The sequence below is a fragment of the Prinia subflava genome, chromosome 1, assembly GCF_021018805.1.
Source record: "Prinia subflava isolate CZ2003 ecotype Zambia chromosome 1, Cam_Psub_1.2, whole genome shotgun sequence".
NCBI lineage: Eukaryota > Metazoa > Chordata > Aves > Passeriformes > Cisticolidae > Prinia > Prinia subflava.
Window position 1 is genome coordinate 13,276,661 of NC_086247.1, and position 23,682 is coordinate 13,300,342.

Sequence of the window (23,682 nt, forward strand, 5' to 3'; positions counted from 1 at the left end):
GGAGAAGTGTTGTGAGGTTTCTTTACACTATCTACAAACATACTCTTGGATGGTCACAACCCCAGGAGAGTACTTGAGGAAGTGGGAATAATGGAGTGTACTGAGGGCTAAATTGTAATTTTGAATCTGCTTACAATATATATGATCCAACAAAGAAAATAATTTACAAGGATATAGCTATATACATCTTTTTACAAAGCTCTGCTAATTTCATTCAATCTCACTTTGAGGAAGGGTCACGTTAAAATTGATTTGGTAGTGAAAGTAGACTCCTTTATTAACTGGCATACTAGATCCTGGAGTAAGTAACTGTTTTAATAAGTTACTCTCCAATGTTGATTATTTTCTTACAGGGATCTTACTAGTTTCTTATATTATTTCATGCACGGTTTTATCAGTTTTTCCCATGGTTTTTTGAGACCTCTGAGAGAATAATAGCAACTGTATCATGAGCCTGACTCACGCAATATTGTCAGATGTCACCTTGACGGGAAAGACACTTTTATTTCTTTTAATTTTTGTGTAAGTTCCTGTTGTCTTACATCCAAGCCTGGAAGGGAAAATATTCAAACATGTATAATTTCCCTTTTCAAAGTTTGAGTACCAAAATATGGTGATAGTTGTGGGATAAATTTCAGCATATGCTTGAATTTCTTTTCTTGCCAATCTATTCAGAGGTGAGACTTCTGTGAAGCTAAACCAAAGTGAAGGCACTTAAATTACAGAAAAAGCATTAACTATAATAAGATATTTTAAGCAACTGCAAATGACAATAGTATGTCCTCTAAGAATGTGCCTGCTTCATAAAGTTTTTGGAGGAAATTTTTTCAGCAAGATGCCAAGGAGATCATGGTGAGGGTACAGTCTGTATAAATATGCTTGACATTTGGGGAATTGGAAAATGAAATCTGATTCCAGTTGCAGTTTTTATTATTTAATAAATATTCTTATAAATTAATCTCCTGTATGTTGTGCTTAGGGAGGTCTCAGTTTTGTAAACTTTGAGCTGTATTTTAAGTGGACCAGGAAGTCCATGAGAATGAAGTTAATTCTCACATCATATAATTCTGAAAGACCTAGAGTCCAAAACCGAGTTACTATTCTTAAATAACATTCATGTAAGTTGTATATATTTACTCCAGTTTCGGTCTTTGTGCTGCAGAGTTAAAAGTCCTGAAGGTGCATATAAACTTTTCTCTGGACCAGCCAAAAGGAGGTCTTCATTTTGTGGTACCCAACATGGAGGGCAACATGGCAGAAAGAGGGGCTCATGTGTTTTCATGCGGTTATCAAAATTCTACAAGGTAGGAAAACTGTCTTTGAATGTTAGATTCGTATTTACTGTTTATTCTCAAACTATAGGAAATACAAATAATTTATTCTAAGTGTAAAAAATTCTAAAACTTAATTTGTGCTTGAAAGGAGCTTACCAGTGTGAAGTAGCATCTAATGACTAGTAATTAGATTGTCTAGTCTTTATAGCTCAACAGGAGATAAAGACAAAAAAAACTTGTAAAGCTTTACAAAGTTAATGTATTGTAGGAGTCAGTATGTCAGCATTCATATGTTTCTAGAGTATTTAGGGATATAGTTTGGAGCTGGAAAGAAGAATCACCTGTGAAAAATTATAATTGTTAACCATTTTTCCCCCAATCCTAACTTTCCTAGGTTTTGGTTTCCTTGTGTGGATTCATATTCTGAATTGTGTACCTGGAAACTTGAGTATACTGTAGATGCTGCAATGGTGGCTGTGTCAAACGGAGATTTGGTGGAAACTGTGTACACCCATGATATGAGAAAGAAGACTTTTCATTACATGCTGACTATTCCAACTGCAGCTTCTAACATCTCCTTGGCAATTGGACCTTTTGAAATTCTTGTTGATCCATATATGCATGAGGTAATAATCTTCATTATAGAAGCCTCCTTTTTTTCTAAAGAATTGCTGATGTTTTATGTTGCAGTCAGTACATATTAGTCCAAGAATGGCTATGTTGAGATCAACCTTCATCAGTACAGTCGTATGTTAAAGCTTTTCTAGTAATGCCTATATTGAAATTTATCTCAAAAAAAAGCCTTTAAATAAGCAGTAATGCCATTTAGGTCTGAATTTATGAGGTGAATTTAGTTGAAATTGGGTTTCTTCCCTGATATGTAATATACATGATCTTTATGTATTTAAATATATTCCTAGGTCTGGTAACAAATTTTCCATTGTTCGTAGGTGACTCACTTCTGCTTACCACAGCTTCTCCCATTGCTCAAACACACCACGTCATACCTTCATGAGGTGTTTGAATTTTATGAGGAGATCCTTACCTGCCGCTATCCTTACTCCTGTTTCAAGACTGTTTTTATAGACGAAGCTTATGTTGAAGTAGCTGCTTATGCATCCATGAGTATTTTCAGGTTAGTATTTGAAAAAATTACACCTTCTAAATCCATGGGCCTAGAGAAGCTCTAAATCTAAGACTGTTGAGAAATGTGTAAAACTGTTTATTTTTGTAGCCTGAGTTTTGGGCTTTCTAGTTTGAAGAGGTTTAGTTTTATTGACATTACAGGCTTTTTAACACCATTTCCATTTTTATCTGTTATAAAGGTGTTGGATTTATTTAAAAAAAAACCTATCAATGATTTTCCTTCTGAATTAGAGAAGCCATGCCTGAAGTATTTAATCTCAAATTAAGTGCAGAAGTTTGATTGTGTTATATTTTTCCCCAACTGGACTAAGACTCCAAGGGAGCGTCACCAGTTAAACTACTTGGGATCTATACTGAGAGTTGTGTATGGATGATAATAGCAGGAGATCTGCCTGCATTAAGATTATTAAAAATAGAAAAAAATTAAAGATGTTACTAAATCACTGGAAAAACAGTGAAGAAATTATTCTACTTTTTTGGTTTTGAAGGCAAGGTCTCCTGTGTTTCTTTGGAGCCAGTGCTCATTTTGTGTTATTTTCTTTTTGTGGGGTTCCAGCACAAATCTCTTGCACAGTGCAATGATTATAGATGAAACTCCACTGACAAGGAGATGCTTGGCACAGGCCCTGGCCCAGCAATTCTTCGGATGTTTCATATCCAGAATGTCCTGGTAAGTATTTTACCATAGTATTCTCCAGAAAATGGGCAGGATCTAGGAAGCTTAAATTTTAATTTGCAAATTGCATTTTATCAGAAAAATAAGTAAAACAATAATTGTAGAAGAAAGCAAAAATGGGGAAAAAAAAGTAAGAATAATAAACCCAGCTCAATAAATGAAATCCATTAGTATTTTTTGTTGTTTTGAATGGAGAGCATGAGAGGTAAAAGTTCCAAAGATTGTATAGATTGAATATATCTTCCTGAATGTTGTAGTGTGCTTTGGCATCTGAAAATTTTAGAAAGGTAACTCTTTTGCATTATCAGTCAATTTCTGTTAGATAGTTTGAATGATGCCTGCATGCAAAGTACTTGTAGATCACAGAACTAATAAATTAAGAAGTTGTTCAGGGAGGAGAATGCAGAAATTAGTGTCAAATAGGAAAATTCCTGCTAAGGTGGCTATAACTTATGTTTCAGAAACCTCCCCTAATGACTCTTGCAGTTCTGATCAGTATTTATTTTAAACCTTTTGCATACACTTCATTTACTGGGGGCAGTAACCCACTACTTTTTTTATGGCAGAAGTCTATGTCCCAGAGCATCCTTGTCTTAAAAACAAGGGAAATCAACATGTTCTTAAATTGATGTTTGTACTGTTTTAATTTCTCTGGCTCTCTTCTTTATTTCTAGCCTACTTCTGTGATGAAGGCAATCTTTTGCATCCTTCATAATGACTCCATTTTCATATGTTCTTGTTCTATTTACTTCACCATACCCTGTGTACAGTGTCATTTTTCTGTTTAAGGTTCTAGTTCATGATCACGGTGTAGTTTTTGTCTGTTTTTTCTCTCTTAGAACGTAACTTACAGATGATGTGTTTAAAAGGGTGTCCACCAAATTGTGAGATAGGTATTTTGTCTACTTGCTGCCCAAATCTTCTGCACTGTACTGAGTTGTTTATCAAGAAATTAAGATCATATAGATTAGCAGTTGCTTTAATTTTAGGGTCCATTTCCCCCTGTTTATTATTATTATTTCAGCTAAAATAGTTTGGTTTTATATTTTAATCTGGATTTCTGTGGTAAAAGTTCAGCTTTCCCTGACTTTTCAGTTTCACTGGTCCCGTCCAGGTGCCAAGTTTCATAAATTGGTTCACAGCTCATCAGACTTCTGTTGACTTAGAGAAGTTATACAACCTCTTGAAATTTGTGGCTGTTTTTGAGCTGGTCAAAAATATCATCCCTTACAAAACATCCTCTGAAGTGATATAATTCATGTTTCTTATAATAGGTCAGATGAATGGGTGCTAAAGGGAATCTCTGGTTACATTTATGGCCTTTGGATGAAAAAAACCTTTGGTGTTAATGAGTATCGCCACTGGATTAAACAGGTAACATCATAGCATTTTCTGTACCTTTCGGGCATTTTGCATGAAAGAAGTATAAAACCAGAATATGATATACCTTTGCATTGCAATCTAAAGACCTTTTTAGTAGTGACAAGCCTCAGAGCTAAAATATTTTTACCACTTGCTGCAAGAAAGAACACCAAACATACAAACCAAAATAGATTTTTATGACTGCCATATGAATACTAATTGTTGTTGTCTCTCCATGCAATTAGTTTTCTTCTTTTTGCTTGGGCTCCTGAACCAAAAATGAATCAAAAATATATTGCTTTTGGAATACTTAGAACAGAATATAGGATTCATAAGGATTTGTATTTGATGAATTTGTTATGCTGTGATGGCCACCTGTATAGCTCAGAAAGGCTCCAGTATCAGCTTGGGTCAGTGGTGGTTCAGGTATCTTTTAGTATCAGTGAAGTACTAAATGAAGTTACAAAACAGTAAAAAAAAATCCCTGTTTGAAAGGGTTTCTTTTCTTGGAAAATAAGTTTCTATCTATAGCTTAGATTTCCAAATGTAATCTTTGAGACAGGTACTTCACAGTGATGACAGCAGTGGCTTCTCATTCTTTGCAAGTAGCATTTATTCACAAAAAGATATGAATCTTCTTTCTCTCATACATTCTCTTTCTCTCCCTATTCCTAAAAGTTTACATTTGATCACACTTGCTCGGTTTACAACCCTTACTCACATGGGGACCCAACACCATGTCCTTCTCTGCCCAGTACTCGTTCAGCTCACCAGTCTTGTGTTGTCTGTGCTGCAGGTGTAGGTGCTGCAGAGAAAGCAGAACTGGATGGAGGTCTCTTGTTAGGGTTCACTGCTCTCTGCAGCAGAAATTATAATATTCTGTCATGTTCATTGGTTCCCCATCTGTCTGCACTAAACTAGAGGTGTCCACATAAAACTGAGAGGTGCTACTGGTACAGCCTCCAGTTCTGCCCTTTTTCTAATGTGTTACCAATATATGAAAGCGTGTAAGTTCATATGTATCAATAAATCTCAATACATATAAACATTTGGGAAATCTTGTAACACTGGGTTGCAGACAGGCATCAGTTTCCATTTCCTGTGGTTAAGGTGGCACAATTTGATTCATGTTGACTTTTGGGTGACAGTGAGCCCTTACAAGCACCCAGCCTTAAAGTTGCTTGATAACCTGGGCATGGCATCACACAAGTTCAGACTCCATGCAGAGCTTGGGCCGGACAAACTTATTTATTTATTTATATTTAATATATTATATTTATTTGTGTGTGTCTGTAGTTGTCTTCCATTGCATGAAATGCTGATCACATTTATTTCTTCGGGTTGAAGACAACTTATTTGTTGAATAATAATACTCTGGTTATAATGTAGTTCAGCATTGTTGGGGATTAGCCCCCTGTTCAACACCTGAACATGTATAAACTGCTAATTTCTACTGTTTTATTATTGTTTGTCACTTGAGGAACATCCCTGATATTTAAATATTTCTCCTTTGTAAACAAGCTTATTAGGAGGTGTGACATGAACAGTATTAAAAACTTTCCTGTCTTCTTTAAATAATTTCTCTGCTCTTCAAAATTATGCTTACTTATGTATGTTGTTCTTAGGAGTTAGATCAAATCGTGGCATACGAACTGAAGACTGGAGGAGTTTTACTGCATCCAATATTCGGAGGAGGAAAAGAGAAAGACAAGTATGTTTATTTAAGCTGCAAGTCATTGCAGGGTATGTTTTTATAGGGCCATTAATATATGCCTTGGGTGTGTTGTGTAGCACAAGGCCAAAGGCTGAAGATCTCAAGCTGTCCAAGGCATGTATTACCAGACTCATAATGTACATCTTGAGTATATTGTAATACCTGTTGTTTTACTTTTCTTTCAATTTGAATCTCAGAGGAACTGAAGTATAATGAACGTTTTTAATGCTGTTACGAAACTGCTTTTTAGTAACAGGATAAGAGAGAAAATGGAGCCAGAATTTTGACGTGAGCTCTTTCTGGGGTGGTTAATAATTTTCAGGGTTTTTTGTGGTATCATCAGCTTTCTGTTTTTTTTCTTTCTGTTCTCAGATATCACCTTGTAGTCTTAACACTGAGATTTCTTAGTATATTGGGGGTAGAAAAGTATTAGATCAGTCATCTGTGAAGTACTATTTGTTACCAGTGTGAACTGGCTGGGTTTTTATTTTCTCTATAATTGTAGCTTCAGTATGCCTAGCTTAGAATGATTCCCCTTCCCTCTCTTGTAATACTCCAGTACTACTCACTGAGTAATCTAAACACTGGAGGAAAAAAAATTGCTACATGTCAGATCAGTCAGTCGATATGGGTTTTAGTGGCAGGCTTTTGCTGGGTGTTTCTTTTGTTCCATAAATTGATCTCCTGATAACACAGCCTCACAAGGAGTTGCTTTTTGGAAACACACAAGCAGCATGTACACAGCTGAGAGGCTGAGCCTGTGCAGGTAGACTGCTATGTCAGCTTCTGTTCTTTACTGCAGCAGAAGCCCCTGTATTATAAAAATACAACCAAAATTGCCTGTAACAGTGGTTCTTTTGCGTTTGATGGTGTGCAAACCCAGATGTTCATTTAAAGTTAAAACTCTAGATTTAGAACTGAATTAATTATGAAAAATCACTAAATTCTCAGTAAAGATCAGATGAAACTAGAGATAAGGGGCACATTTTTAAAGAAGGAAATTCACTAAAATCAAAATCCCTAACTGTTAGTTTTATTAGTTTCACTATATTTATTCTAGAATTGGACACAAATAAGTTACAAAAGCTTATCCTAGTGTTTGTAAAGATGTGTTTCCTTGCTGTGATGTATTGTTGGAAACTGTTTCTGCAGTTATTTTACTACTTCATTGTGTTACAGCTTGTTAGTAATAACCACAGCATCACTTAAATATGAATTACAACTTGCTGTTTTTGTAGATTGCAGAGTTCACTCATATGTAAATTATGAATATGTTCCTGACTCTGGGAGATAATTTGTATTTAAGGAAAGTATTTACATAATGGGGCCTAGAAGATTTTCCTCCAGTATTTTCTATGCATTTAATGTTCTTGTTCTGCTTGTTACTATACAGTTTCCTGCCAAATGTATTTGCAGCACAGCAGTTCCAATTAATAATAATAGGAAGAAAATTTGTCTTAAGTAATAATCTCATTTTTCAGCTAAATTAGAAGTAAAATATAATAATAAATCATCAAGGGAAAAAAAAAACAAACAGCAACTTCTTTCCGACACATGAATTAATTTGTGTACAAAGCAAAGATCTCAGATTCTTCCTGTTTATGTCTGGTGTAGCACAAACACTGCACTCCAGATTGCTTATTCTAGAAGTCAAAATCCCAGAGCCTGGGAAAATGAAGGAAAGAAAACTGCAGATTAACTGCTGTAGGGATGAAAACTTCAGAACAAAGCTTTGTGTGTAACCTTTTCATTTGTGTCCTCCTCTCTCAGACTGTGGTTCTGTTCAGCCTTTGATTTTGCTGGTACCACCCTACTGTAAAAATTAAAAACTTCTAGAAATTTATATAGATATATTTTGTATGGGAGAAGCTTACTAACTGGGTTTACACTGAATGGCTGGACTGTGTTCAAGAACATGAGCATTACAAAATTCTGTGGAAAAACTGGTTCACTTTCTCCTTTGACAAAGGTTCTAGGTCCATATTGCTAATTTTAACACTATTTTGGTGCCAGTTTAGTAAAAACTGTAGAATTACAATGACTGAAGAAAAATATAATCTGAAGAAATGTATTAATATTGAATGAACTACAAAATGTGACTGTCAAATGCAAACTTGTCTTAGTTTGTTTCGCAGTTAAATAATGTAACCAGTACCAAAATCAATCAACACCTAGTAAATTTAAAAAGGGATCCTGGCATTGTGGGTCCTGGCTCGGTTGTAATTTGCAAGGAAAGAATTTTATGAAAGTCAATCAACTGTATAATTTGAAGCTGGATAAATAGTTTTTATTCTGAGACCAAATTATTATATAATGTCTGAGCCACAACCTCAGTTTCCTCCTTGAATTTCAGTTCTTTCATGGTTGCTAATCCTTCCCTTCCTCAAAATAGAGAAGTGTCCAGAATAACAGGAGAGTTGTGATAAGGGGAGCTTCAGCAACTGCTTAGCAGCTACAAACAAGGAGTTAACCTAAGTACTTATTTTTCACGAAATTACTGTACCTAAGAAGGGTAATACTTGCTTAAATTTAGAAATACTTCTCTCTTTGTATCTTCTTAAGATGTTTAAACAGATACCCCTGAGCAAAGTCAAGGGATTTCCCAGTAAACAGAAAGATGGAAAAGTTGTTAAGGTATTGCAGCTACCTTGGGTCTTTCAATCTGGAATATTAAGGGCTGCAGATAAGGAGCTAAGTGCTGATACTGTCTTTCTAGAACATTTACTAGTGAACCTCAGCCAACCTGGTTTCTTCAGATGTTTGTTACTCATTCATGGAGAACTCAAATGTCCTGTGTAAAATACTAAAGAAAAAACATAGCAAAGCAACATACAGCCACAGACTTGGGTCATCAATAAAATTCAGTCAGACTGTTAATAATTTCAACTTCTTAAGTAAGAGTCTCCTTGAAAGGAGGCAGAAAAGTCTTACTTTTCTCAAGGATTAACTGTTACCTGCCTAGTCTTTTTGACATGTTATCTGATTTGGAAGACACCAAGTGTGCCAATATATGTAAAGATAAAGTTGCTGACTAAAACAAAAGGAAAGGAATTCCTTAGGCCCATCACAGAAAGTGTTCTGTGAATTGTAAAACTCCTACTTTTCTTGAATTGCAACAATTGTTTAATTAAATATAAAATACTTTCTATATACTGTCACTCTTAAGTGGAAGTGGCCCAGGAAGATTGCTGATTCATGAGTGATTTCCAGGTTCCTTGCTCAGTTTGCTTGTGCTTCCACTGTCTCTCCAGCACTCCACAGGAGCTGTCATGTGCCCTTAATCTCTGTACGGTACTTGCTGGGTGCCAGGTACTGACACCCTGGTCACTCTCTGGACAAGTGAGTGGTCATTGTAAGTGTGCCATCATTTGTAACTACAGCAGTACAAGAAATCCTGAGTAATTGTTTGTGCAGTCTAAGATTGGTTGCTGGAGTACATTTTAAGTGTCATTCAATAAAATGCAAAATAGATGGTTTTTTGATTTATTTTTTTTTTCCAGCCCTGCTTCACATTTACACTTTTCTATCAAACACCCTCATACACTGTCCTGGGAATACTACACTATGTTCCAGTGTAAAGCACATCTTGTTATGAGACTGATTGAGAACAGAATTAGCATGGAGTTCATGTTACAGGTAGGTATTTAGATGATTATGTGGAATATAAAAACCTCTTTGTCTTCAGTTGCATTTCTGTTCATTTAATAGAGTTCAGAGAAGTACAGAACAAGTCATCACAGGATTCCATTTGTAGTTTCAGTTTTAGCAGGACTGAACAAACATTTGGTCATTTGGGTTAGGATAAGGTTAGCTGTTATTCTTATCAGTAACTAACAATACTTCTTATATGCTGCATATTCTCTTTAATCTTAAAGTGTTTAATTTGTTTTGGTAATTTTGATTCATTGTTACCAATGAAAACCTGCTTTACTGTCCCTGACTGGTGTTGCTGTGAGCTAATCTAATGACATTATAAATAAGGACAATAATGAGAATATAGCTCTCTCATTATATAGAATTTTCAGTGCTAGATGAAGCTTAGATGCTTCATCTAAGAAGCATTTGAATAGAACATTGTAATTTTATTCTGAAATACTGAACTTCTGCAGAATGTAGTTTCTCTTCTTTACTAATTATCTTTTGTGACACACCTTAGAAAGAATAGGGTACTAGTGATATTTTCATATCAGCTTCAGGTTTTTTGGGGGGTTAGGGGTTATTTTTAAGGAAAATGTATGTTATTGTGCTAGAGCTATTATAGGTAGTTGTCAGGTTGAAATACTGCAGACAATCTGATGAATGTTTAATTTCTGAAAAAGGAGATATAGTCAGGGATTTCTTTTACTGTAGTTTTTGAAAGTTGATGATCTTTTAATGGATTTTATGCATATGTATGTGTAACTTGGAGGAAGATAGATTTGGACTGAAAATTTCTGATATGGTCAAGCAAATAATTTCCCATAATGTCTTTATTTTGAAAACCTTTTTTAAAGCCAGTTATCAGAAAGTGAGTTTATCGGCCTTTAGCTACAATTCAACTGAAACTAAACAGAAACGCTTATTTTACATATAAGTATTTAGGGAAAGTAATAACTTTTTATCATTTTAGGTTTTCAACAAGTTGTTGAGTCTGGCCAGTACTGCTTCATCTCAGAAGTTCCAGTCACACATGTGGAGTCAGATGTTGGTTTCCACATCTGGGTTTTTGAAGTCCATCTCAAATGTCTCCGGCAAAGACATCCAACCTTTAATAAAGCAGTGGGTGTATCCTTTTTATTCTTGGTCTGGATTATTAATATGGAGAATGAATTTGGTTTTTTAATTGGCACTATCAAAAGAATGTGAAGAAGGGTAAGAAATACCTTTGCATAAAACAGTTAAGTATATTATTCTGTGACTTAGATATATATGTGAGCCACAAGTTCACAATCTTTTCATAGTCTTTGGACTATGCAAGTTTTTCTGCGTGTTCTTTACTAGAAGGGATTTCATTATTTTAAGTTTTCCTTTGAAAGAAGCACAGGAACTCTGTTGGAATTTAAGGCCAAATTATACTAAAAGGATTCCAGAGGACACTGCCCACAGAAATATGCTGAAGTCGGACATGGAAAATGCTATAGTCTGGTGCATTTTAATATGTGATTTCCAGTAAATCACCATGAAATAAGTAACCTAAAGCACAGACTATTAGTTTACAATATATTTTAATAGCTTGGAAGCTTGTGTTAATAGCACAGTTTCAGGTAAAATAAACCTCTCTGTGTTGACTCTTCAAATTTAGGTGATAGTAGTCAAGAAACAGGGTATCTTATTTTAAGTTGATAGGAGGGGAAATTTGAAGTGGCTCCATTTAACAGATTTAATTGTTTGTTTTATTTAATGTGACTCCAGGCTAAAAATTGTATGTGACTGCAGCAAAAACATACCTTGCTGTTGTAACAGAGGACAAAAGTAGATATTTTGAGCTGACTAACAACGTTCATGCATCTCAATATCTTAACTAAAGAGCACTGAATAATTAGTATTTATAGAGTAATGTGAGAGGTTAGTATTTTATTTGCATCAGAAGTGTTCATAAAGTATGAATACACATTATTCTAATTTCCATACTTTGCTGTGCCAAGCACTTAAGCAAAATAGGAGTTCTGTATTCACACTGCAGGTACACCTAAATGTCAGCATTACTGTCTGAGCTGGGTGAATCTTAACTACATCTGTTCTGTAAGGAAGAAAGAATTCCACCTCACACATTTGCAGATTTTTTCACCTGCTCCATACTTTGGCCCCAAGATTGATCCTGTTAACTGTAACTTTTATTTAATCCTATGATTGCAACCTCCTACCATGCTTCAAACACTGCTTTTCCTATGACAATGGATTTTCCACCTTGTAAGATCACAGCAGTAAGATCTTTATGTTGTTTGGGAAAAGATCTTACTGCTATAACTAGTGCTGTCGTGTTGATGCTGGGTATAAACCTTGTGCTCAAGAAACCACTAAAAATGTCTTAAACTGTACCTGATGACAACGTCTCAGACCTTCATGAAGGCAGCCTCCATGAACAGACCCAGTCTGAGGTATTTAGCCAAATGGCCAAATTTTGGGAGGAAATTTAATAACCCCTGTACATAAGAAGTATCTTTGAATAGGGAAGCTCCTCCCTTGAATGTTGGCACACAAAAGGACAGATTTTCCTCCCTTCTTTTTGTCAGACATTTGTGGGAGTGTGTATTAGACTAAAACACTTCAGTTTAGTGGTTTTGTTTACTGTAAGTGTAGTAATGGCTGTCATACAGAAATGAATGATGAAATTATTCACAGGAAAAGTTTTCTTGAAGAAATCATTGCCTGTGCAAAAATTTAGAGTGAGATTGTTACTTTTTATCATTTATATTGTTTATTCTCATTTATATGTGAACTCATACACACATGTGAATGCTCACATGACCCAGTTTGAAAAACTGCAGTAAAATAATGGAGTTAAATGTAGTGTGGGTAGAAAACAGAAACTAATGTCTACATTTTCTCCATAGTTTTATTTAACTAAAATACATAGTAAAACCTTATTGAAATTACTGAAGTCTTGCACAATTACTTTTTCTGAGAGCATGCCAAGGACATTGGATGTGGTAGAGTCCAGAATAGTTTTTCATAATGAATGTCTTCATACTAGGTAGTTTTCATTGCTCTTCAGTATTTATCCATAAGAGACATGAAAGAACTATTTCAAGAAAAAGAAATTTAAAGAATGTAAAACCCCAGAATTTCATGAATGAATATGAGTGATTTCATTTCCAGATTTTCTTGGAATGGGAAATTCTAGGAATTAAGAAGCACAAAGCAAGTGTTAAGAATTGAGAATTATGGCTTTTTGTAACTATTGCACTGTGCAGTAGAATTCCTATACTGCTCATTAGGGATCAGAGTGGCGTGGTAAAATTTTATGGTAGCTTTGCATTTAATAGAAAACGGAATGTGTTGGAATTGGAAATAAAACAAGATTACACATCTCCTGGAACTCAGAAATACGTGGTAAGGTCCATTTTCCATATTTTACCTACACTTTCAAGTATGATGTTTACATTAATAAGCATAAGTTTAATGTTAATAACGAAATATTGTGAACTTAAAGGGTCCTCTTAAAGTGACAGTGCAAGAACTTGATGGCTCATTCAACCATACGTTGCAGATTGAGGAAAACAGTCTTAAACATGATATACCTTGCCACTCTAAAAGCAGAAGGTAAGAGCTAAAATACTAACTGCAGGTATTTTTATTATGGGTTATGAAACGTACAGGGCATTCGATGATACATGCTTCGATTTACCTGTGATGTAAGTGGAGAATTTCTTACTGTTTAAGGACAGCAAGAAACCTTACACTATTCTTAATTATAAGTCATTTTGTAAAAGTTTTATGAACACCTAATTTATTTAGAATTAGTTGAATGAGGACTCTAATTAATCAAATCATTCAAATGCCTTTGAATAGGAATCACGAATTAGAGGGAAGACAAATGTAGGCCAGAGGAGTGCCTCAAGTGAAGAGAGTGCCAGAACTGTTAGGTCAACCTAAGGAACAAGAGAAGTGGCATACTTCCCACATAGGATCCCTCCATCTTCTAATGCATTTTAATAATTACTTTGAATTCTACTTCTCAAACTTCTATGTTTATGTGTAATTGTAAAAATGGTGGGAGTAAAAATTATAGAAATGGGTGCATAGTTCAATTTTATGAATATTTTTGCTGGAGAGCACATTATGTTTTTGTGTGGTGAAATACACAGAGTACTTTTGCAGTCTTAAACTTCATTTATAAACATGTATTTGCCAGTCTGTTAAGTGATTTTATTTTTTACTCCTTTTTAATAGAAATAAGAAGAAAAAGATTCCACTGATGAATGGAGAAGAGGTGGACATGGATCTTTCTGCTATGGAGTAAGTTGGCTTGTTGGAGTTTCTCAGTGTGAGTCTGAGCCATCTTCCCCTTGTTTAAAGCATGCTATTTTGAAGGATTGGATTATAAAGTTATACTTTATTATATGACTGTCAGTTTTCAAGACTATCCCACATTTCTTTGTCTTTACTGAGACTTTTCTGCTGTAGCTGGGGAAATGCTACATTGTATGTGTGGGAAGTGTTAATGTGGCAAAGTGGAAAAGCATTGGTAAACCAATGTAATCAGATTTTTATAAAAATCTTGGTGATATGGTGATAATAAATTACTTCACTCTAAGACATTTCCAGTGATACCTTTCAGCTGACTTTATAGGTAAAATGTAAACAAGAATTTGTTTGAAACAAAGTGAGAGCAATTTTTGTTGGATCTTGATGAAGACCATTTAACTAGCACTAATACAGACAAGTTCCTGAAATCTGTAATTACAAAAGAACTCCTCCAGATTAAAAATAAGGATGAAGTGTTTCACACTGAAATCCACACTGACATTAATTTCAGTTGGAACTGTCAAGCTCTGTGGAAGCAAATTGTTGCCGCACCCTCCTTGACTTGGAGCCAGTCGTGCCCTCAGAAGCAGTGGAGGTGTTGGCACTGTGTTTTCTGGCTAAGGGAAGTAAAAAAATCTGCTTTTTAAAGCCAGTGGTGTCTCTTTGAAGAAGGATAGATTGCTTGTCACCTTAGAAGTGTTGCACATTCTCATAAATTTAACCTCATCTAATACATGATTAGAAAAAAATTTGTAAGACATATTTACATTGAGTAAGTCATTGCTATCATTTCCATATGACAGTTGACATATGAATTGTCTAATTGTATTAAAGGATAATTACCCTAAATATTTGTGAGTATTTTTGATCAGTTATGCTCAGGTCCCTGCTGTGTTACCTGAGCTGAGACTTCAGTGATCTTAGAATGACCTTTGAAGTGAGATGGGATTTTATGCAAGATGTTTGCACTTTATCTGATAACCTGATCTGTGGTGTGCTCATTGTGTTGTCCACCTTGGACTCCTCTGCTTCAAGCGTGTATGATAATACACATTCTGTTTTCTAAAACTTGTGTATACACTCTTTCACTGTTGTTTCTTCTGTAGCTACTAACTCGATGGTAATTCTAGATTTTCTACAAACATATACAGAAATACTCATCATATTTGTAGTGATTCTCTTTTCATCATCCAGACTTTCTCTTAATGCCATGTTGGTATTTTGGTTTTGTGATTTTTATGTGGAAAAATGAGTAAGAGAATGTATTACATAATTCATGCTTGTTGCTCCTATAAATTACTTCTGCAGTCACAGTGCTGTGTGAATACAGATGTGTAAAATGTTTGTTTTATGGAATGGAATACAACTGGAATACAACTAAGTAATTTTATCTGTAGGATAACTTTAATCCTGATTTTTATCATAATTATCATGGTTACCTTTGTCAGCTTTCAACATCATAACATGTGAGTGGTTGTAAAGGAGTTTCTATTGATTAAAAGAAAAGTGTATTTACCACCAGATTTTCTTTCTTGGATTTTTTTTCTTTGTAGTCTTAACCTTTAGAAGGTGATAAAGTTCTTATCAAAGTTAGTAAAATTGTAGCAGATAGAGTTAAGTAGACTGAGATCATAAAGTAGTTTACCATAAACAAAGATCTGTAGGTTAAAAATGCTAAAGCACTGTATTTACTTTGATATACTAGAGGTTTGGACAGATTGCCCTGGGAGACTATAGAAATCCCATCCTAGAAGCAGGAGATTGGAGCAGGAGGCTTTCAGGAGTTCTCTCTAACCTGTATTTTGAATTTAAATACTTTTCAAATACCTCGTAACAAGGTAATAATTGTCAAGTTAGAAGATCTTTAAAATTTCTCTAGTCTTGAAATTTCGTAAGCTATTGATGTTTTTTCTGTGTACCTTAGTGCTGATTCCCCGTTGCTGTGGATAAGAATCGATCCCGATATGTCGGTGCTGAGGAAGGTGGAATTTGAGCAGTCTGATTTCATGTGGCAGTACCAGCTGCGCTACGAGAGGGACGTGGTGGCACAAGAGGAGGCCATTCTGGCACTGGAGAAGTTCCCCACTCCGGCATCCCGGCTCGCTCTGACGGACATCCTGGAGCAGGAGCAGTGTTTCTACCGGGTGAGAATGCTGGCCTGCTTCTGCCTTGCAAAGGTGAGCTTGTGTGGATGAGGGAGAGGGAGGAAAGCCAGTAGACTTTGTAAATGGTGGAAAGTGGGTCAAAACTCAGCACAGTTCCTAAACTGCCTTGATATTTAGCTTCTTAAATGTATTTGCCAAGTATTTTTAACATGACTGATTTGAAAGGAAAATTTTATTTTAGTCTGTAAATGGAGACTGTAGAAAGCTTTCATAATTGTCAAAATTGAGATGTCAGACATGAAAACCACAAGGGATTTTTCCAGATTTCATTAAGTGGCAGAAATAAAAGCCTTTTGTTTAATTTTTTTTTCAGAATTGAAGTATATTTTTTATTATTTTAGTGGGAGGTTCCTTGGCCAATCTGTTGAGAACTCTGAAGTGCTGAAATTCATCTTTTTCTAACTGGACTTCAGATTGCTGCTCTGTATCATTTCACATTGAATAGGGTCACAAAATAAACATCAAGTTGGGCTACAATAAAAATTAAAAAGCCAAGTAATTGCCTTGAAAAGGGAAGATTTTTTTTTCTTAGACATAAAATTAGCATTAAGAATGAAATTAGTAAACTCCTAATTTTACACCAAGTGGGTGGAAACACGGAAGAACAAGAAGTTCTGAAATGGCCTATTGGTGACTTTATGGACATGAAGACATATTGATTGACAATTTGTAGAGTTCAGATTATTGACATATAGTTTGCTTTCTGCTGTGTATCTGGGGAATAATGTAGTTCCTGTACAGAAATAAAGCCTTCAGCCATATTTTGAAAATAAAAATCCCAGTGTTTTTGACAAACTATTTTACTATTATGAAACACTGGTATGAAACTGTCAGTGTATGTTCTAATATTGGTGCTGCCAGTATCTGACTTAAAATACGTGTTTTATGTAACAAATTCACTTGGAATATCTAATAGTATATATTCCACAGGTAAATATTTAAGAAGCAGTTGTTGCAACATTTCAATACTATAGTTTTTTCTGTCTTTACTTTAACTTCTTAGGCAATTGGCAAACTGCAGATAATCATTGCTGGTTTTGTTCAGTTGTAATTGTATGGAAAATCTTGGGTCTATGGATAAGGTGGTTGACTTGCAGAGAAGAAGATAAGGCAAGCAAAAAGTATGGCTGTGACTTTAAATCAAGGTGAAGGAGCATGGCAGAACAAAGTTGTAGATATGTTTATGTAAGTTACCTGGGAGAAAAGTATAATACACTCTATTACTGATTCCAACATCAAGACATTAATAAGAATAACTTGCTATTGTCATTGAGTTTAGTTTTCTCAGGTTGTAAATATTCAGGATTTCTATTCTACACTGAAAAAGGCCAAGTCTCTTGTGATTATTCCAGAGAAGGGTTTTTTTCTGTTGATTTACAGTTTCTAGCTGGATTGTAGTTACTGTTGTCAGATATTCTCGGTGTAGTCATGTTGATACAGAGAAATGATATGTGACAATGCAATTATCAAACTGAATTTGCTACACTTCCTTGGTATACTTCATTGTAAAACAGGACTTCAGTCTCTCAGCAGTGAATTATCCAGGTGACATACTAAATCTTCATTGATAAATTAAGAGATATGTGTGAAGATGTGTGCACATGCTGTGCTGAGTCCTTTAGGACAGATAAATACAGAGAAATGAGAAAATAATGTCACAATCTTGATTCCTCAGGGTACACAGGCTGATTTCCCAATTCAGACCCATTGCAGCGTAGGTAATGTGTTATAAACTCTGCCATAGGAACACTACCATCACAAACTTCTCCCTCCAAAACATTGAGGAGTTTCATAGATGTGCATGAGATTTACACCTTAGTCTACATTTTTATGCTGTAGTGAATTCAGTGATGCAGAAATGGAGCGTGCCTCCTGCCTTTTTAAGTAGAAATAATGCAACGCAGATCATTTGGCTACTGTTTGGGAAATGTGTAACACCTCAGTAGAATAAGTAGAAAAATCAGATTCTGTCAATAATGAGAAATTCAAATGAGTCACAACACATGATAAGACCAAAAAAATACTGACAAGACAAACCTGACAAGGTTTAGCTACTATTGATTTAAATTGAAAATTGTTGTTCATCTTCAGACTTTGTGAAATTAAATGCTTACAATAAGAAGTTAATATTTAAATATGTACATCCTGATATTAATTCAATAGTGAATATCTTGTAAACATAGTACACTTTAATATTTGGGGGATTGAGTTTTATTGGGCACTGCTACATAAATTTCATATTTGTGGTTTTAAAGTTCTTTATCATGGTTTCTAAGCAGTCTGTGGGATTAATCTTCCTCTGCAGGAAGAGTTACTGTAGCTTTCAGAAAAAGTTGTACCTGCATCTTTAGTTCAGACACTTCAGTTATTGCAAGGGGAAGATCAATTGCAGTATTTTCCCTCTCTGACTTTCCTTTGAAGCCTGGCTTAATGGAAAAATGTTTTTTAGTAGTAAAGCACCACTCTTCTACAAAAGCAACGATGAAGTGGATTGCTGTGCATGTTCAGATAGCCTCTTGCTTTTCCTTCACTTACTGCATATGTAATAGCCTTTGAAACTAGTTACATAATTTAGAAGGAAATCCTCAGATTCAGGGTTTTTTTTGTAAGAAGAGATTTTTCCTTGGTTTGTGGTGGCTCTGTGACAATGGGAATTTCTGCTGCATTGCAGGGTGCATTGGTCCCATCTGTTTGTGTGCACACACATCAGGCAGATTAACCATAAAGCAGGCACAGGTGTTATCTGCAGGCTTCCAGTGCTCCATACAGCAAAAATGTGAAACCCGGGATGCTGGGAAGACACAAAGAGCAGTTCTGTCTTTGTGGAACCTTGACAGTCTTACAATAAAGCAGACTACAGCAGTAAATTGTTCTCAATGCACAGTCTTCTAGTAAATGACAAACCTAGAGGGAGCTGCTTTGTCTCTAACTTTAGGGGTGGTCTTTTATTCTTAGGGTGGCTGAGGCCTGTTTTAAAGTCTAGGCTGAGGTTACTGGCAGGGTAAATTTGGGAAGTTGGTATTGCAAAATCCCCTTCCATTGTTGGCTTCCGTAGAGTCAGAGAACTTGGCTTAATAAGCACAGAATTTTCATCTAAAATATATAAAAGAGAAAATAATGAAGAACAGAAGTTTATCATGGAAGCATAGTTAGTTGCAGATGTCTTCCAAATGGAACCATTTCCATAAAACTTACCTTTAATGCAGAGAAGATATATTGGGGATGACAGTGAAAACTTAGCTAATATAAGATAATACATGCATGAAAGTAAGTATCTATTTAAAGGAGAGAATGTTCTTGGCAATTATCCTTTTTGATTATGGGAAATGTGTATTTTTCTACAGCCAAACTAAACTTGCAGTGGTCATGTTAATACGATTTCCCTTCCCCCCCTCCTTATTCAGATTGCAAATTCCATGGTAAGTACGTGGACAGGACCACCAGCCATGAAGTCACTCTTTACCCGAATGTTTTGTTGTAAGACTTGTCCAAACATTGTGAAGACCAACAACTTCATGAACTTTCAGAGTTACTTTCTTCAAAAGGTAAAATTTATTTTTCTCAATGAATGTTTTAAAACACCTGTCAAGAATACAAAAATGTTCCTGCAGTTGACAATTACAGGAACATAGATAGCACAAACCTGATTTACTCTTTAAGAAAAATCAAAGTAACTAATTATTTCTCATATGGCTTCAGTTTGTTCCATCTTAATAAAAAATCAACAAATTTTTAGCTATTTTTCTTAGTAGCTGAAGTTAAAGTAGCAGTTTCTTCAGCAGAATGGAGAATTATATATTATATAATTACTTGCAATTATTTGTGAGCTCATTCTTAAATAGGACTGTATGGAAGATACTACTTTTATCTTTTAAGAGAATTCAGCAACTGCCTTTATTGTTTAATAGCAGTTATACCATACTGCAAGTAAAATCTTACTACTCTTAAATCGATGGGGTTCTTAGTTCAAGACATTGTGTAATTCTTCTTGCCCTCTTCTTTCTATTGTCAACATCACATATTGCTGCTGTTCATTTTGGTGTTAGCACAGGGTTTTTTGCTGTAATGTATAGTTTTTGGTTGTTCATTGGATAACAAAATCAATTACAATATTCTTCTCTCAAGATTCACTTGACAGGGTAATTCAGTTCTTATTTCATAGATTCCACATTACTGATTTTATAAAAGACTCAAATTTTGTGGGTTTTTTTACTCTAAAACTGTTTCATCCTCCATGTCATTCTTAGACCTTCTTTTTATATTTTTCTGCTTTTTATGTCATTATTCATTCTTTACTACTCAATCTTGCATTTTTCTTCCTTTTTAATCCTGTATGCCAAGTTTGTAGATCTAGAGTAAGATTCTTAAATCTGTGGTGAATGGAGCCTAGAGCTCTGCTCAGCTCATTCTAATACAAGTACCTAGAGTAACAGCTGGCTGGCTAATAATTCTTCAGGCTTCACTGACCCTGTTGGGTCTATATATCTATATATGTCTCAGTGAAAGTGGAAGCTTAGACACATGAAAACACTCAAATTCAGCCTCTATCTCAAAATAAATTCCATCATCATTTTTTGTGTCTCATTGTTTTTCATCTGATACCTTTTAATAGTGTCTTGACTTGGGAGTCTCTTTTTGGATGTACTTTTTTCATTTGAAGTGTCTGTACTGTAACTGATTACTGAGCAATAACTGCATCGTTTTTTTGATCTGAAAATTATACAATACATGGTCTGACTTTCAAAAAATATGTAAATACAGCTTTTCAGACACCTGCTACTGTCAATTTGTTAACTGCTGATTTTCAGGATGTACCTCTTTTTAGGGTGGAACTATCATTTCAATAATGTAAAGAGTTACATTGATTGATTTTATTACACAGACTATGCCTGTTGCCATGGCCCTTCTGAGAGATGTTCACAACCTTTGTCCTAAGGAGGTTTTAATGTTTATTTTGGATTTGATCAAGTATAACGATAACAGGAAGAATAAGGTAAAGACTGTGTTTATTTTAATCTTTGGTTTTTTTAAATGAAAAAAGTTTTAGTTAGTACACTGCATGATGTTTGATGCTACTGCTGCAAACACCTAGCTCAGAGATGATTAAAAGGTGATGCAGTAAATGTTAGAGAATGTTCTGTAGCTGACATTTCTACGGCAGCACTTCTAGGTTGTTTGAAAGCTCTGTGTGCTTTTTGTTACTATGGTCCTACTTGTCTTCATTAGCACACATACTTTTCTTGCTTTACTATTTTTCATTTGAAACATGCAAGTGTTTGGAGAAAATGTAGCATGAGAAAATTAAGTGCTGTTTTTTTGATGTTTATTTCACCTTGAGACAAGTATTTGAAAAAGCAAGGGAAGGAAATAATCTTTTTTTAACAGTATACAGGACTCTGGAATTCTGTGTTCTGAGTATGAGTTCTAGCTTACAGAACTGGATTGTCTTCATCTGGTTAAATAACAGGTGAACCACAGATTTATACTGTTCCATCACTAAACTGAACCATCTGAGCTGGAAATGTTGTCACCCCAGGTTCCTTCCCATACAGACCACTTCTGAAAGATGATTAAATGACCTTTAAGATCCTGAGATGATACAGAATTCCATCTCTGTAGCTAGGAGCCTAGCATAATCTCCCCAATTAAGTATCCAAAGTGAAGTGGAACCACTCTGATGTGTCTTAAACTTCTTAAATTTTTTCTTTTGTGTAGAACACATACTGCAATGTGCTGCTTGTTACTAAAATAAGGGTGATGGATGGGAGAGGTAGAGAGTTGGACACATGAATGCAAGCATCAGTAGTCACAGAAAGGGGTGATGTGCTGACATCTTCTTACCAGTGAGAAGGAGGTTCAACCTCTCCATGTGTCCTTCTACATGTGTTTGACATCTTCTGCTGGATCTGAAAGATGTTGAGTTTGTTTAGGTTAATGTAACTAATATTCAAATCCAGTGCTTCTTTCTTCTTTTTGTAAGTTTTATTTTTATATGTTTTGCTGCTTACTAACACAACTAACATACTTAACAGCATAATGTAAGGGGTGAAACTGTGAGCCCAGGTAAGAGGATGAAGAGGTAAGATTTTCTTCCTAAGCAGCAATGAGCTTATTAGTTTGCTTCAGAAGCTCATGAAGTTTCTGTCTGGATCAATGGTATGATTTTCAGAACCATTTTTTCCTGTTTTCCTTTCTCATGCAGTTTCTCCCATGGTCTTGGTTTAAGATCTGTTCTGTAATAGGGCTTAAGCATTTCTTAGCTTTGAAAGGATATATATTGTTATATTTTCTTCTGTTAAATATTGGTTTTATCTAGTTTTCAGACAACTACTATCGTGCTGAGCTGATTGATGCCCTAGCCAACTCTGTGACTCCTGCAGTCAGTGTGAACAATGAGGTTCGAACCTTGGATAACTTAAATCCTGATGTCCGACTAATTCTTGAGGAAATTACCCGTTTTCTGAACATGGAGAAGCTTCTTCCCAGTTACAGACATACTATCACAGTCAGGTATAGTTTAATAACACTACTTTTCTTGGGGTTTCCATACCTTTCTGTAGTTAGCTTTTGAGATTTTAGCTTGTATGTCTTAATGTCAAATTCCCTTAAGTTTCAAAAAATGATAAGGTAAGTTAGTCTTAATTTTTGTCAATGTAGACCTTTAGTGACAGTCATAATTTGATGTTCCCATGCCTCTTAAAGAGGAGCATTTGTGAAAGTTTTGCCTTGTAACAATAACTGTGGAGCATGCAACATCATCTGAGCTGTGTTTTCTCTAAGGTATCATGGCTTTACTGAAACCAAGCAATAGATTTAACAAGGTTGAAAATTTTGTGTTTCTGCCTAATTCAGAGATAAAAAGAGCTGTATGTCAGTGCTGTGAAAGTAATTGTAGCATGTTAATCATGTTAATGTGGATAACAACTCAGAAAATTTGCAGTACTTGATTTGGAAGAAAGTAATCTTATTTTTCTTGACTGGTATTCCATAAAGCTGATGTAAATTTTCTTTTTCTGCCATTTCCAGCTGTTTAAAAGCTATTAGGGTGCTTCAGAAGAATGGTCATGTCCCAAGTGATCCTGCTCTCTTCAAGTCATACGCAGAATACGGGCACTTCGTTGATGTCCGAATAGCAGCACTGGAGGCTGTTGTTGATTATACAAAAGGTACTTTTTTCCCAAGTATTTTGACATTTTGTAGCAATTCCCATACAAATGTAATGCTTACCTCATTAATATTGGGTTGAAATAGTGTCCACCAGAAGAGCTTGTATGCTGGCAGGTATATTAATAAGAAACTGAGATTTCTGTTACTGTTTTGTCCCAGCAAGTACAAGTGTTATGAAGATGTGCTGAGCTTTGTTTCTCAGTGCTTTACAAATTGACTCAGATACCAGTG

At 35.2% G+C, this 23,682-nt stretch overlaps 1 protein-coding gene across 3 annotated transcripts in view; it reads left to right on the forward strand.

The window, feature by feature from the left end:
* TAF2 (TATA-box binding protein associated factor 2) overlaps positions 1-23,682 on the forward strand; it is a 59,215-nt gene that overhangs the window by 11,443 nt on the left and 24,090 nt on the right. For all 3 annotated transcript variants that reach the window (XM_063420272.1, XM_063420444.1, XM_063420349.1), the window contains exons 5-20: positions 1,163-1,304; positions 1,669-1,900; positions 2,225-2,409; positions 2,977-3,090; positions 4,371-4,470; positions 6,084-6,169; positions 9,673-9,808; positions 10,782-10,936; positions 13,090-13,204; positions 13,305-13,414; positions 14,045-14,110; positions 16,044-16,296; positions 19,689-19,829; positions 21,167-21,277; positions 22,601-22,794; positions 23,311-23,450. In XM_063420272.1, coding sequence (XP_063276342.1) covers positions 1,163-1,304; positions 1,669-1,900; positions 2,225-2,409; positions 2,977-3,090; positions 4,371-4,470; positions 6,084-6,169; positions 9,673-9,808; positions 10,782-10,936; positions 13,090-13,204; positions 13,305-13,414; positions 14,045-14,110; positions 16,044-16,296; positions 19,689-19,829; positions 21,167-21,277; positions 22,601-22,794; positions 23,311-23,450 — 2,280 coding nt within the window. The remainder of the gene's footprint in view (positions 1-1,162; positions 1,305-1,668; positions 1,901-2,224; positions 2,410-2,976; positions 3,091-4,370; positions 4,471-6,083; positions 6,170-9,672; positions 9,809-10,781; positions 10,937-13,089; positions 13,205-13,304; positions 13,415-14,044; positions 14,111-16,043; positions 16,297-19,688; positions 19,830-21,166; positions 21,278-22,600; positions 22,795-23,310; positions 23,451-23,682) is intronic.